This window comes from Armigeres subalbatus, chromosome 1 (genome assembly GCF_024139115.2).
Source record: "Armigeres subalbatus isolate Guangzhou_Male chromosome 1, GZ_Asu_2, whole genome shotgun sequence".
NCBI lineage: Eukaryota > Metazoa > Arthropoda > Insecta > Diptera > Culicidae > Armigeres > Armigeres subalbatus.
The window spans coordinates 180,859,461-180,872,717 of record NC_085139.1 but is presented as its reverse complement, the minus strand read 5'-3'; the positions used below and the strand labels follow the sequence as shown (position 1 = coordinate 180,872,717).

Below are 13,257 nucleotides of genomic sequence, written 5' to 3'. Positions count from 1 at the left end.
GTATACATACACATAGTGATTTCAAATCAGTACTCTGCCAGTTCCCCCCGCAGTTCGAAACAACTGTTGCAGCTGAAAATTTCCATACAGATTGCAACGACAGCACTTCTCCAGGGCCATAAATAACATTTCCACTGGAGCGACAAGTCGTTCTACATTTTCGGATGGATATTATCATCGTTTTTGGCCAGATTCACTAGAAATCAAACTCAGTAGCATAGACGGGTTGGAGGGTCGGTCGGTCTTACCGAGGTAAATATGAATGAATAAAACCCATGCTGTCTGCCGTCGAGACTCCTTGCAGCTCTTTCTACTACTGCTGCATTTCCACAATGTGGAAAATCTAGCCATCTCGCACTCCGTTATCAACCACAAGAAAACCCTAAACGTCCAAGATGATAATTTATGTGGCTGCTTGTCTTGTATGCGTTGTATACTTCAGACTGATCCAGTTTTATACAAAATACTTGACTTTTTCTAGAGGATCCCAAGTAGAGGCTCGCATTATTTAAATTATCATGTTACACAAAACTCTTGGAACAAAATTCCAAATTGTACGTACATTAGAATCTCAAAATATGTTCACTGTACAGTTGAAAATGTACTTAGGGACGAATGAAATTGCTACTTGATTGTTAATTATTCAATTTCACACAAGTAGGCTGTCTCCTGGATTTCATCTCATAGCTCCCATTTCCTCCTATTCAAATTATCTATTCCATTTTAACCTATTCAAATCCAAATAATGAAAAAAATTGATTTGCTTCTAGTTTTTATAATTTTTTCAGAAGTAAAGATTTTTTTCAAATTATCTGACGAAGGGATTTCTGTATTTTTGAACTTCCATCACATTTAAACTGCTGTTCGTGACTGAGTGCTAGAAGGGTCATCAATTTAAAATAAGTTGAAAAACCAAGTTTTTTTTTCAAGTTAGTTTATTTGGTAGGCTCAGGCGTGTATAAACTTTACGAAGCCATGGTTCTTTTTGATATATACAATCAATATCAATTAATTATTCAGTTATTAAGAGAGGGGTAGAAGCCATCGTACTCGTGGTGACTCGAGGTTAGTTTGCAATGTTTAAGGATAGACGATGCTAAGGATTTGGGAAAAGCCAGATTATAGAAAGAATTCTTTATATAACCTGGCTTTTGTTGATGTTGCAGCAAAGCTAAATCAACAAAAATGACAGTTGTGCGCCGCCTCCGTATCGAGTGGTGTGCCCCCGAAAACGCGAGCACTTTGAAACTTGGATTCCGTGAAGAGGTACCTTAAACAACCAAAAAATCCAAAATTCATATTTATGGATTAGTCTAGTAAACAGTATGGAACAGTATCGAAGTACCCGTCTTAAAGGGGGATGAAATGGGAATAACTTATTGCCTGCAGTGATCGAGAAAAAAACACAATTCAATTTATGTCCCACCTTTTTGATTAATTTGTCAGGGCAAAAGCCAAAGCGTCAACTTACATGGGAGGCACTCATTGGGGGCAAAACATTACAATGAAACTCCAGCAACAGCTTCCAGACCACAGAGAAACGATATTTGAGCATAGCATCGGAAGTGCTCATAAGAAGCGCATCGAAATCATGTTGTATAGTTCATCACGTGAAACAGACACTAACAACTATGTTTTGGAGGGAATTCTTTATCGATGTGCTTTATCTTCAATTTGTTTTATCTATGTGAAAATATGTGTGTTTATTTTTACCACTCTCTGATACAAAATATTGATTAGCAGTGGAAATGTTGTCAGGTTATTCCATTTGCGTAACTCCGTAACTTTTTGTACATTTTAATATAAAAATCGCCTAAATGATCGCCGTTCTGAGCAAAAAATGCAGGAATGCATCTATTATTAGCTTTTTAGTTTAGTCTGTAAATCTTCATTCTGGGCGATTGCCTTAATCTGTCCCCAGGAATGATTTTAGTGGACTTTTTTGATTTCTTTGTTGACGCTACGCCGCCATGAGTCTCTGGATCTGCCTCTGCTGTGATACTTGCTGGGTTACAATCTAACACTTGTTTGCAGATTTCGTTTTCGTCCTACGTAAAGTCTATGTCTGAAACTCGATTATGCATATGCACAACATGTGATAGATTTAGTTCGGAAAAGGTATTGCCCGGTATTGGTAAGGTAAGGTAAGGTGGAACCAACGGAACACCGATGAAAATAGTCCATCTTCACAATAAATGGTGCAATGTTTCTTATAAGAATTCTAAAAACTCTGAAAAAATCTAGATCCATCTACAATCCCATGTCGCCCTATGAGTCAAGAAAAAAATGATTTAGAATTCTTCCACTGTGCGGCGCTAGTGTACATGAAAATACCAGTTTGGTTCGATATCTCGAGATCTATGGGATTTAGGAAATTTCCGTTTTCTACAAAGTTGTTCAAGAATTGGAAACCAATATGTTGAGAAACTGTTAAGTTCAGAATTCAGCCGTGAGGCGGCGCTAGTGTATATGAGTTATTAGTTTGGTTAGATATCTCAAGATCTGTGGGAATTAGAAAGTTGCCGTCTTTTACAAAGTTGTTCGAGGATTGGAATCCAATATGTTGAGAAGCTAAGTTGGTTGAAATTCATCCGCAATGTGGCGCTGTATATGTGGCGTGTATATGAGAGATCAGTTTGGTTTGATATCTCAGGATCTGTTGGTTTTGGAAAGTTGCCATTTTCTATAAAGTTGTTCGAGCATTGGAAACCCATATGTTGAGAAACTGTTTAGTTCATAATTGAGCCGTAAAGCGGCGCTAGTGTATATGAGAGATCATTCGATATCTCGGAATCATTGGGATTTAGTAAATTGCCGTTTTCTACAACGTTGTTCGAGTACAGAGAACCAATATGTTGAGAAACTGAATAATTTATAATTCATCCGCAAGGAGGCGTTACTGTATATGAGAGATCAGTTTTTCGATATCTCGGGATCTGTGGGATTTAGAAAATTGCCGTCTTCGACAAAGTTGTTCGAGGATTGGAAATCAATATGTTGAGACTTGAGAAGCTAATTTGTTTAGAATTCATCCGCAAGGTGGCGCTACTGTATTTGAGAGATCACTTGTCATAAGACGAGTTTATACAATCCCATTGACGGCCTTACTGTTGAGGTCGAAATACGTATCTGTCAAGATACAATTAAGTGGTGGAATTAAATGGAATTGTATAAACTCGTCTTATGACAAGTGAAAACATTCCACTAAAAAGCTCAAAATAATTTTCTTATCAAAATTGAGAGATCAGTTAGTTTCGATATTTCGGGATCTATTGGAAAGTTGCTATCTTCTATAAAGTTGTTCGAGCATTGGACACCTATATATGAGAGATCAGTTTAGTTCGATATTTCGGGATCTGTGAAATTTAGAAAATTGCAACAAAAAAAAACAAAATTGTTCGAGGACTGGAAACCAATATTTTGAAACATAGAATAATTTAAAATTCATCCGCAAGGAGGTGCTATTTCATATGAGATATCAGTTCTTCGATGTCTTGGGATCTGGGGGATTTAAGAAATTGCCGTTTTCTATAAAGTTGTTCGGGGATTGGAAACCAATATGTTGAAATATTGTGAAGTTTAAAATTCATTCGTAGAGTAGTGATAGTACATGTGAGACCACCAGTTTGATTAGATAACCCGGATCTGTGATATTAGAGAGTGGCCGTCTTCTTCACAGCTGCTCGAAGATGAAAACCATTATTCTGAAAAACTGTTTAGTTTGGATTATATCCGCTGGGTGCTGATATATGGATCAACCAGTTTTGTTAGATGTCGCAGGATATTTAAAAGTGCCGTTATTTACAGTTATTTGGGATTTGTGTTCAGAAAAGTGTGTCATATAACTAACGTTTCTGCCTCAAACACAGGATGCCTTGGGTCCGATCTCAGGCCCATTTCATTCGCCTACTTTGTATCTTTTTGTATACTTCTCATGTTACAGCATGTTCTCATGTTACAGCTAGAACAGGAAATGGATTTCCGTAGCGTTTCCATTTCCAGTAACTGTTAGTATTGGAAATGCAAGAAAAACTTATTTCTTACATCCAATTATAATTCCGTATTTTGCGTTCCTGTAACATCCCAACAAAGTTTTTTAGCTGAAATAGCTTCTTTTTGGCCAAAGTCTTCATGCTAAATGACCTTATGCCAATTTAACGAAAACAGTTAAGCAAGGACACGAGAGGGATTTTTTTTAAACGATGAGAACGTAGGTTTAATGTCTCAGGATTCAATTGTTTCTTTGGAAACGTTCAAAAAGGTTAACATCTTTCGTTGAACCGATTTTAATTATATGTAACAGCTGATAAATGGCTTTGATATCACGCATATATCTTTCACTAATAGTAATCTTATACTTCTGAAGCATTTCAAAACATTGAATAATGAAACACGTTAAAACTTTTTTAAGTGGATGTAATGTTTAGAACATTTTTAATATCTGCCAAGCTTGGCCATTAAGTTATTGACTATGTATTTAACTAATTATAGTTTAACTCACTAGAGCTATTGTTGATTGACTTTTTTGTTATTTTTTTATGGATTTAAGTTTGTTTGTAAATATTCTTGTAGAGTAGGTATGGTATTCAACACCATTCCAACAAACAACAGAAAATAGATTTTTAGCATTTGAATTCTATTTCATTTCTGTTATATTATTCTAGGTGGGTTTTCATGTTAGTTATTCTCTCAAATTAATCATCAATCAGAATTTTATCAACTGTAGCATTGAACTGATTATTTAACTCTAACTTTATCGACATAATTCAACGCAGCATAACACAACTTCTTCAATGATTTAAACAAAACTGAAATAGATTGCCATCTTTAATCTACGTTTTTATAATGCTTCTCTAGCATTTATTTCTAACCGTATTGCACTCAATAAGAAAGCTCTTCCATGTGTCAACTCGCTGTAACGAATTCATCTCATTCCACAATAGAAGAATAAAGCACCTTTCTGTTTGATAGGATGAACATGGGAGCCATTAGATGGAAAACCGGAACAGTAACCCTACATGATTGCCCCAAATTGGCTTTGCTACTGTACGGAGATCAGAACCTTTCGACGAAAAAAAAACCGGGAGGAAGTGTACAATTTTTATGATTGCCACCATTCTCTTGGCTTTGGCATGGATTGGTGCTACTCAACTACTGTGGCGGGGAGTTATAGCGTAATTCAAGAGCTGAAATTGCAGGTCGTTTCAGTGGATTACATTGAATGCAGTCATCGAGGCGAACGAATTTGTAATAAGGATAATTTCCGGATTAGTTTAATGATATTAAAGGAAATTTATTAGTTGGAGGGAAACTGAATCTAAAGCTAAACATTGTGTGATTGTTTCCGTTTCTTTTTAGATGCATGACTATTGTTGATTGTTGAACCATTTTTTTATATAAGAATCATGAAAAATGAGTTAATGAGTTTGAACCAGGGATTGAATTCAATATAGAATGAAAAAGTCTCTCACTATCTCTGTATACATATACGATAAGTAGCATACCGCGACAGACATTTTTCGCAAGCTGTTATGATAAAGAACTGATTCGGGAGGCTACACCTCATGATCAATTTCTTTCAAAAGGCTCCAAACGCGGGGAACACGCACCGTCTGCCATATGCACCCCACCATAGATTGTACGCAGTAATTTCCCTTTGAAAACCCCAAGTGCACTTTAATCCAAGTCCTCCACGAGCATCATCCAGTTCTCATGTCCGTAGGAAACTTCCGATCTAATGAGCGTTTTGTAGATAGCCAGTTTGGTACGACGGAGAACTCTGTTCGATCGGAGCGTCTTACGGAGTCCAAAGTACGTACGATTTCCTGCCACGATGCGCCTCCAAATTTCTCTGCTGGTATCGTTAACGGAGGTCACCAGTGAGCCCAAGTACACGAATTCTTCAACCACCTCGATTTCGTCACCACCTAACCAAACTCGTGGTAGATGGCTCACACTGTCCTCTCTAGAGCCTCCTCCTATCATGTACTTCTTCTTCGACGTATTGATGATTAGTCCAATGCGATTTGCTTCCCTCTTCAGTCTGATGTATATTTCTTCCATCTTCTCAAAGTTACCGTGCAATTAGTGACATCCGGTGGCATAAAATTTGGGAGAGTACCTTGTAGGCGGCGTTCAGCAATGTGATTGCGCGGTAGTTGCTACAATCCAGCTTATCCCCCTTTTTGTAGATGGAACACACGACACCTTCCATCCACTCCTGCGGCAGAACCTCATCCTCCCAAACCTTGATAAATACCCAGTGCAGCGCTGTAGCCAGTTGATTGCCTCAACACAGTATTTAAACAGCTATCCTGGTATTTGATCAACTCCAGGGATTTTGTTTTTTTTTCAGCTGGCCGATCTGCGTACGTTCGTGATGTCGGAGAAGAATTGACCGTCGATTAGAACGTGGTCGATTTGGTTTTCCGTTTCTTGATTAGGTGATTCTCGCTCGTTGGTGGTGCCACAGCTTTGGTAGAAGGTAGCCACTTTTCCACACTTCTGTCCTGCCAGCAGATTTCCTGCATCGCTACGACGTAGAAGTTGCGGGGATGTAATTCATCGTAGATTATCCTGTCGCAATCTGCAAACCTATGCATACCTGCATACCTATGAAGATATATGATACCAATCTTATTGCATTCCAATACATAGTAGACCATCCAAATCGTTCTTGAGTTTAGGTCATCAGATCTACAATTATGTAGAGGCGTAAAGCGTATTTTAAACTAGGCTTAGGTCATACTTCTTAGTTCAAAGGTATAAAAGGTATAAGCGGTTATTTTTGGCATTCCTCTAGAACAACATTCTGAAATTCGCAAAACGTTCTGGTTTGGATCGTATATATCGTAAGGGCCCTCCTTAGCCGTGCGGTAAGACACGTGGCTACAAAGCAAGCCATGCTGAGGGTGGCTGCGTTCGATTCCCGGTGCCGGTCTAGGCAATTTTCGGATTGGAAATAGTCTCGGCCATAAAAGTATCATCGTGCTAGCCTCATGATATACGAATGCAAAAATGGTAACCTGGCTTAGAAACCTCGCAGTTAATAGCTGTGGAAGTGCTTAATGAACACTAAGCTGCGAGGCGGCTCTGTCCCAGTGTGGGGATTATTATTATTTATTCAGACTAAGGCCGAAGTGGCCTGTGCGGTATATAAGAGTCTTCTCCATTCGGCTCGGTTCATGGCTACACGTCGCCAACCACGTAGTCTACGGAGGGTCCGCAAGTCATCTTCCACCTGATCGATCCACCTTGCTCGCTGCGCACCTCGCCTTCTTGTGCCCGTCGGATCGTTGTAGAGAACCATTTTCACCGGGTTACTGTCTGACATTCTGGCTACGTGCCCGGCCCACCGCAGTCGTCCGATTTTCGCGGTGTGAACGATGGATGGTTCTCCCAGCAGCTCATGCAACTCGTGGTTCATTCGCCTCCTCCACGTACCGTCCGCCATCTGCACCCCACCATAGATGGTACGCAGCACTTTCCTTTCGAAAACTTCAAGTGCGCGTTGGTCCTCCACGAGCATCGTCCAGGACTCGTATCCGTAGAGGACTACCGGTCTAATGAGCGTTTTGTAGATTGTCAGTTTGGTACGGCGACGAGCTCTATTCGATCGGAGCGTCTTGCGGAGTCCAAAGTACGTACGATTTCCAGCCACTATGCGTCTCCGAATTTCTCTGCTGGTATCAGTGTGGGGATGAAATGCCAATAAGAAAAAGAAGTCGTAAGACCTACACAATAACGGCCTCCAAAATGTTCATATCATCTGTCAAAACTCTTCCCAACAGATAGAGCACCGCTTGGCGCGAGAACAAGAATAGTTGCTATACACCCAGGTTTTTTTTACACGGTTTGGTTTTAGTCGTTTAAGACCTTCAGCGTCAATGAAACAATGAGTTAACACCACGAAAAAGTCCCAAAAATTAAAAAAAAAATCAGGTGGTATTTAAAAAGCTGTAAAAGTTCGGGTTAACCGAGAAATTTATGAATTCCAACCGCGTAAAAAAAAACCTGGGTGTAGAACAGCCTGTCAAATCTTTATGAGTCAGCGGATTAATATAAATTTTAGATGGAGAGAATAGAAAAAAAGAATGTGTGCTTTGTATTTTGAAAAAAAAAAATATCCACGATAATTGCATTTCTAGTATGGGAAAAAGAGCTGTTGATTGTATTGCCTCAATGTAAGTGCCTGATGATCTTATCGATCATAACTGTTCTATTTCTGAATTCCTGCTTACGCACTTTTTTTTTATTCTTTATTTAGGTGTTTTTTTTAATTCTAGATTAAGTTCAACACCGCTGCTTATGTACTGTTAATCGAAAATTGTCCCACTTGCATTGTCGTCCTAAGCACTTCGCAGGTTACAAATAGTTTGCTCTCCTATCTTAACAGTTCTTTTTCTATGCTGGTTTATTAATATGAACTATGTTGTCCTGTTATATTAATAACGATCGTTTGGTCGCCAAGGTTGAACCAGACTTCAAAACCTCCGTTTTATATAGACGAATCCAAGTAAAAATAAGAAGAAGACACACGACGGTGTTAACTTTGACAGATCCTACAGCTCAGCATAGGGAGATCATTTTAAAATGCTTATAATAAATTCTAGACAAAATGTAATTAAAATCTGATTGAAGTATGATACCGAAAAAGTTCCGAACTGTATGATTGATACATTTTTGGAAAAAATTCAAAAAATTGAGATAGGCTTCCGAATATGTAATTCAGAACTTTTTCCGTACCCTACATTAATCAGATTTTAATTACAATTTGTCTAGAATTTATTATAAGCATTTTAAAATGATCTCCCTATGCTGAGCTGTAGGATCTGTCAAAGTTAACACCGTCGTGTGTCTTCTTCTTATTTTTACTTGGATTCGTCTATACCGTAGACCAGTGGTGCAATTTATCAACAATACCTGCTGAGTGTCATTCTTTTGTTTTGTATTTTTCTCTGCTCCTCTTTGCCTATGACGGTGCCTTTCATTCAGAACGACAAAGCAGGAGTAGCTTAGCAAACTCGGTTTGCCAACAACGGGCTGAAGCTGATGATTATTCGGCACAAATTTCCTGTCATTGTCTTTCAAGTGATAGTATTCTCCCATGCATTTATATAGGGCCGTCGCATTCACACAGCAGCGAGTGAACTGAATAGACTGTCAGTGCGGGCTGCGTGTGCAATGAGAAGAGAGGTCTTTTGTTTACTTTATCTTTGATTGTTGCTGCTAACCATTTTCAGTTTTCACTGCTAGGAAGTGAGTGTGAAGAGGGAATGGTATCAATATCCAACAAATTTCAGTCACTGAGATTGAGAATTCGCACCACTGCCGTAGACGTCTATTAACAGCACTCGAATCCTAGCGAATTACATATTTGAATATAGGACTATGTCAACTTTTATATCCAAATGGAGTGGCGCCGTTACAGTTCTTGATCCGTATCCAATGAATAAACAAATCATTGATTCAATAAACAAACGTATCCAATGCTCTACTTTTTTCTCATCGCAAAATATAAACTTGTGCGTAAATAACTACAACGCATTTATATATCAAAATCAACTCAAATGTAAGCAAACTCCCAAAGCGTGGTGCAATTGACCGAACTTCCCAACTATACGGTGTCTAGTTTGGAAGTTTGGTAAATTGTACCACGCTTTTGCGAAAACAACAATTGAAAGTATAATTCGGTTTCAAAACTTTTTCTCTCTATTCTCGATTCGTTCGCAGGTTGGCTAGGGGCCCTCTCCACAGCGATAGCCCTTTTCATTTCGCCCATCACGATAGCGGTGTGCAAACGGAAGTCCACTCGCCTGACGGCGGTCATCGGGGGACTGGTAACCGCGTTGGGTTGTCTCTTCACCTCATTCGCTTCGCAGTTCCATCAGCTATTCTTCAGTTATGGTAAGTGGTCGGTGGGATGTTATTTGACGGAAAGAATATTATTATGCAGAAGGTTCTTTTTTTTGGAAACCTTAGGTGCCGTTGTTGGGGTTGGAGTCGGTATGACGCGAGACTGTTCCACGCTCATGGTGGCCCAATATTTCAAAAGGCGGCGGGAGTTTGTGGAAATATTCATCGTTTCCGGAAGCGGCTTGGGAATAGCTGTTATGTCAACGTTCATCAAAACCGCAATCGACGCCATTGGATGGCGATTAGGGTTACAGGCGGTCACTGGGACCGTGTTCATAACGTTCATCTTGGGAACGTGCTACAGAAGTGCGTCTCTATATCATCCTCAACGAAGAGCAATTCTACATCTCAAAAATCAGAAACGAAAAATCAAAGACAAGAATAAACACGACGATCGACCACCGTTTTTCGATTTTAGCACACTACGTAGTAAAACCGTAAGAATACTTCTGGTTTCCACTGGGATAAGGTTTGTAGTCTGTAATTATAACAAAGTAAAATTCAACAATTCGGATTCTGTTTCAGTGCTTTCGGAATTAATACTCCGATCTTCTACCTCGCTCACCAAGTCGAGCAAGATGGTATCAGCGATAAAGTGATGATACTCCAGGCATATCTGGGGTTAGCGTGGACGTTGGGCTGCGCAGCGTTCGGGATGCTAGTCGTTAGAAATAGTGTGGAATGCCGCATAGCGCGACAATATTTGTGCCAAACTGCCACCTTCATGTGCGGGCTATGCATCCTGGCGTTGACAGCGGTGCACGGAAACTATCACGGATATGTGATGTTTGTGTGGATATATGGCATCTTCTGTGGTGGATATCACTACGCGTTGAAGATGTATACATACGAGAAGGTGCGAGCGAGAAACTTTGCACGAGCTTGGGGCTTTGTGCAGTTTTCTCAGTCCATACCGATTGCACTGGGTGTGCCGCTGTCCGGATATATGAACATTGGAGGATCTGGGAAAGCTGGCTATTACTTCAGTTCGGCTTGTGCCCTAATTGGCAGCTTGCTGATGTTCCTCATCGATCTGCACCGAAGGAATGTCTCTAGACATAAGCATACTAGGTAAATACCGTAGCTAAAAATTTATCTTAGATTTTTCTGTTTCACGTGACTCATAATATTACTTTTCAATAAAACTTTTGTTTTAAATCAATACTAGGTTGAACTAAAAAAAATCATAAACATGAAATCTCCCTCTGTATTTGAATCAATTCCGTTGAAAAGAATATCGCCCAAAACTCTTTATTGTTTCACTAATACATAATGCTCATCGTTGTGAAAATTTCCAATTACTCTACTAGGGCAAACGGAACTCGACAACTCTGCGTATCGGAAACATGCCCTCAGCGAAGGAAACTCTCATTCTCCCAGGAACCAGACAACGAACCGGGCATCATAACTGGAAATACAGCAATGATGATAGGTCCGGAGTTGCTAATTCCACAGCTCAGCGACGGGATTGCCGAGCCAGTTAACGGCTTGGACAAACCGGAATTGACGTGTATCTCCGAAGAAGGCATCGCCGACATGGACCTTCCCGATAATCTATTGGACGACCTTGACTACGTTGGAGACTGTATCACATCGTGTAATAAGGTTTGTTTTGATTATCGATTGATCCCTGAACAACAACATGACGCTAACATTCGCTCTTTTTTCTCTCCTTTCACAGGTCGAAAATTACTTAATGCTGAGTGAATTCGAAAACAATTTAAGTGCCGAAGTTCCTATTCTGCTGGACAAACGAGGTCGAAAACTGTCATTGTCCAAAACGAAAGCGCTGCTTTCCAGCCAAATACATTTTCAGCATCACCCCGATTGTGCCATGGAACAGCACGGCAATATTGGTCTCGGTCCAATTTCGCCAATCATTGAAAATGAAGATACCTCGGATAGGGAAAAACAAGACCATCCCCACCATCATCATCATCAAAATCAATTACCGGACGGCGGAGGCCATGGAAAAATCTCAATGAAAAGCGATACTAACAGTAACGGCGGAAAACACTGCCGGCTGAGTCATAAATGGCGTCCCACGCAGCAATCAGGGGCGTTTCTTAGCAACCGAGTTATATCTGTGATCGACGAGGCATCCGTGTAGAGAGCAAGGGTTACGAGGTGTGTCACGATTTTTCATTAGGCTTCATTTGTTAATTCGTTTGTTAAAAGAATGTTTCGATAGGACTTAATTTATTCAATAAATTTTAACAAAAAAAAATCTGGGACTGAATAGGTTTAAATCGTACCTGATGTGATTGAAATTAGGAAAAGGCATTTTCTAACGCATGTGACAGAGATTATAGAAAGTTAATACCAATACGCTTAGCTGAATATACTAGATGAAAACACAGAATGTTTCGTAGTGATCTATCTTAACCCTTGCTCGTCTATTTATGCGCTGTAGGATAAGTACGAAGTCGATCATTTACAAATGAACAACTACCTACCAAATTTAAACTATCACTGCCTAAAATATTACAAAAAAAGATAGTCATTTATTGCACCTAATGACGAGCCTCAATATAACTATTATTATCTATTCCTAAATTTCTACAGAAAATAATGTCAATGAAATCTTAAAACAAAATACTTTCAAAAATTTCTAAATAATTGAAAGAAGACAAGACAAAGAGAAAGCATGTAACTTACATTTGAAGTTTTATCATTGTTCTGAAAAAATATTTGAAGCCAAATTATAATCTGTAAAACAATGATAAAACCTTACAAGTTACATGCAATCCAAAGTGGCAGCATTACAATGGATGCCAAGCTTTACAATTGAAAAGCAGTTGAAGTTTTCTGTTATCTGCAGAGTACAATGTGTAAATTACTGTACATTATGAAGTAGAGAGTAGTAAAAAAAATCCACAATGAAACAATAAATTTCACCTATACAAGTATAATATTTTGTTGGAATAACAGGATAATTAAAATCCTTGAAAATATAAGACACATAAATATGTACTTCAGATAAACATATTTATAAATATTTATTAATATACAATATATAATCTAAATTGTATATTTCATAAATAATTAGCAAGAAAAACAATAAAGTAGACCAGTGTTCAGACAAAACATGAATCAAAAGGTTTTTATTTTATCCGACAGTATCTTTAAGGAACCCCACACGTGCTCCGATGTGTTGTACACATTAGTAGCACAATTCACATCGATTGTGTTGCAGAAACTTCAATGTGACTACATTTGGTTGCATATGAGTCACAGTGATTGGTATATGACAAGTGTGCTACTCGGGCAACTTTGCTTCCGCCACCAAGAAACTTGGTTCGGTCGGAGTAAAACCGTAGCCACAGAGATGCATTTTTAACC

The 13,257-nt window shown here is 39.0% G+C and overlaps 1 protein-coding gene across 13 annotated transcripts in view; it reads left to right on the top strand.

Annotated features, from left to right (window-relative positions):
• LOC134205576 (monocarboxylate transporter 12-like) overlaps window positions 1–13,014 on the top strand; it is a 471,854-nt gene extending 458,840 nt beyond the window's left edge. For 12 of the 13 annotated variants that reach the window (XM_062680939.1, XM_062680938.1, XM_062680937.1 and 9 more), the window contains 5 exons: window positions 9,733–9,906; window positions 9,982–10,384; window positions 10,441–10,986; window positions 11,226–11,520; window positions 11,597–13,014. In XM_062680939.1, the coding sequence (XP_062536923.1) occupies window positions 9,733–9,906; window positions 9,982–10,384; window positions 10,441–10,986; window positions 11,226–11,520; window positions 11,597–12,025 (1,847 nt within the window). In that variant the 3' untranslated portion in view covers window positions 12,026–13,014. Of the gene's footprint in view, window positions 1–9,118; window positions 9,572–9,732; window positions 9,907–9,981; window positions 10,385–10,440; window positions 10,987–11,225; window positions 11,521–11,596 lie in introns of those variants that run through there. The other variant, XM_062680941.1, reaches the window with a different exon arrangement.
• The last annotated feature ends 243 nt before the right edge of the window (window positions 13,015–13,257 follow it).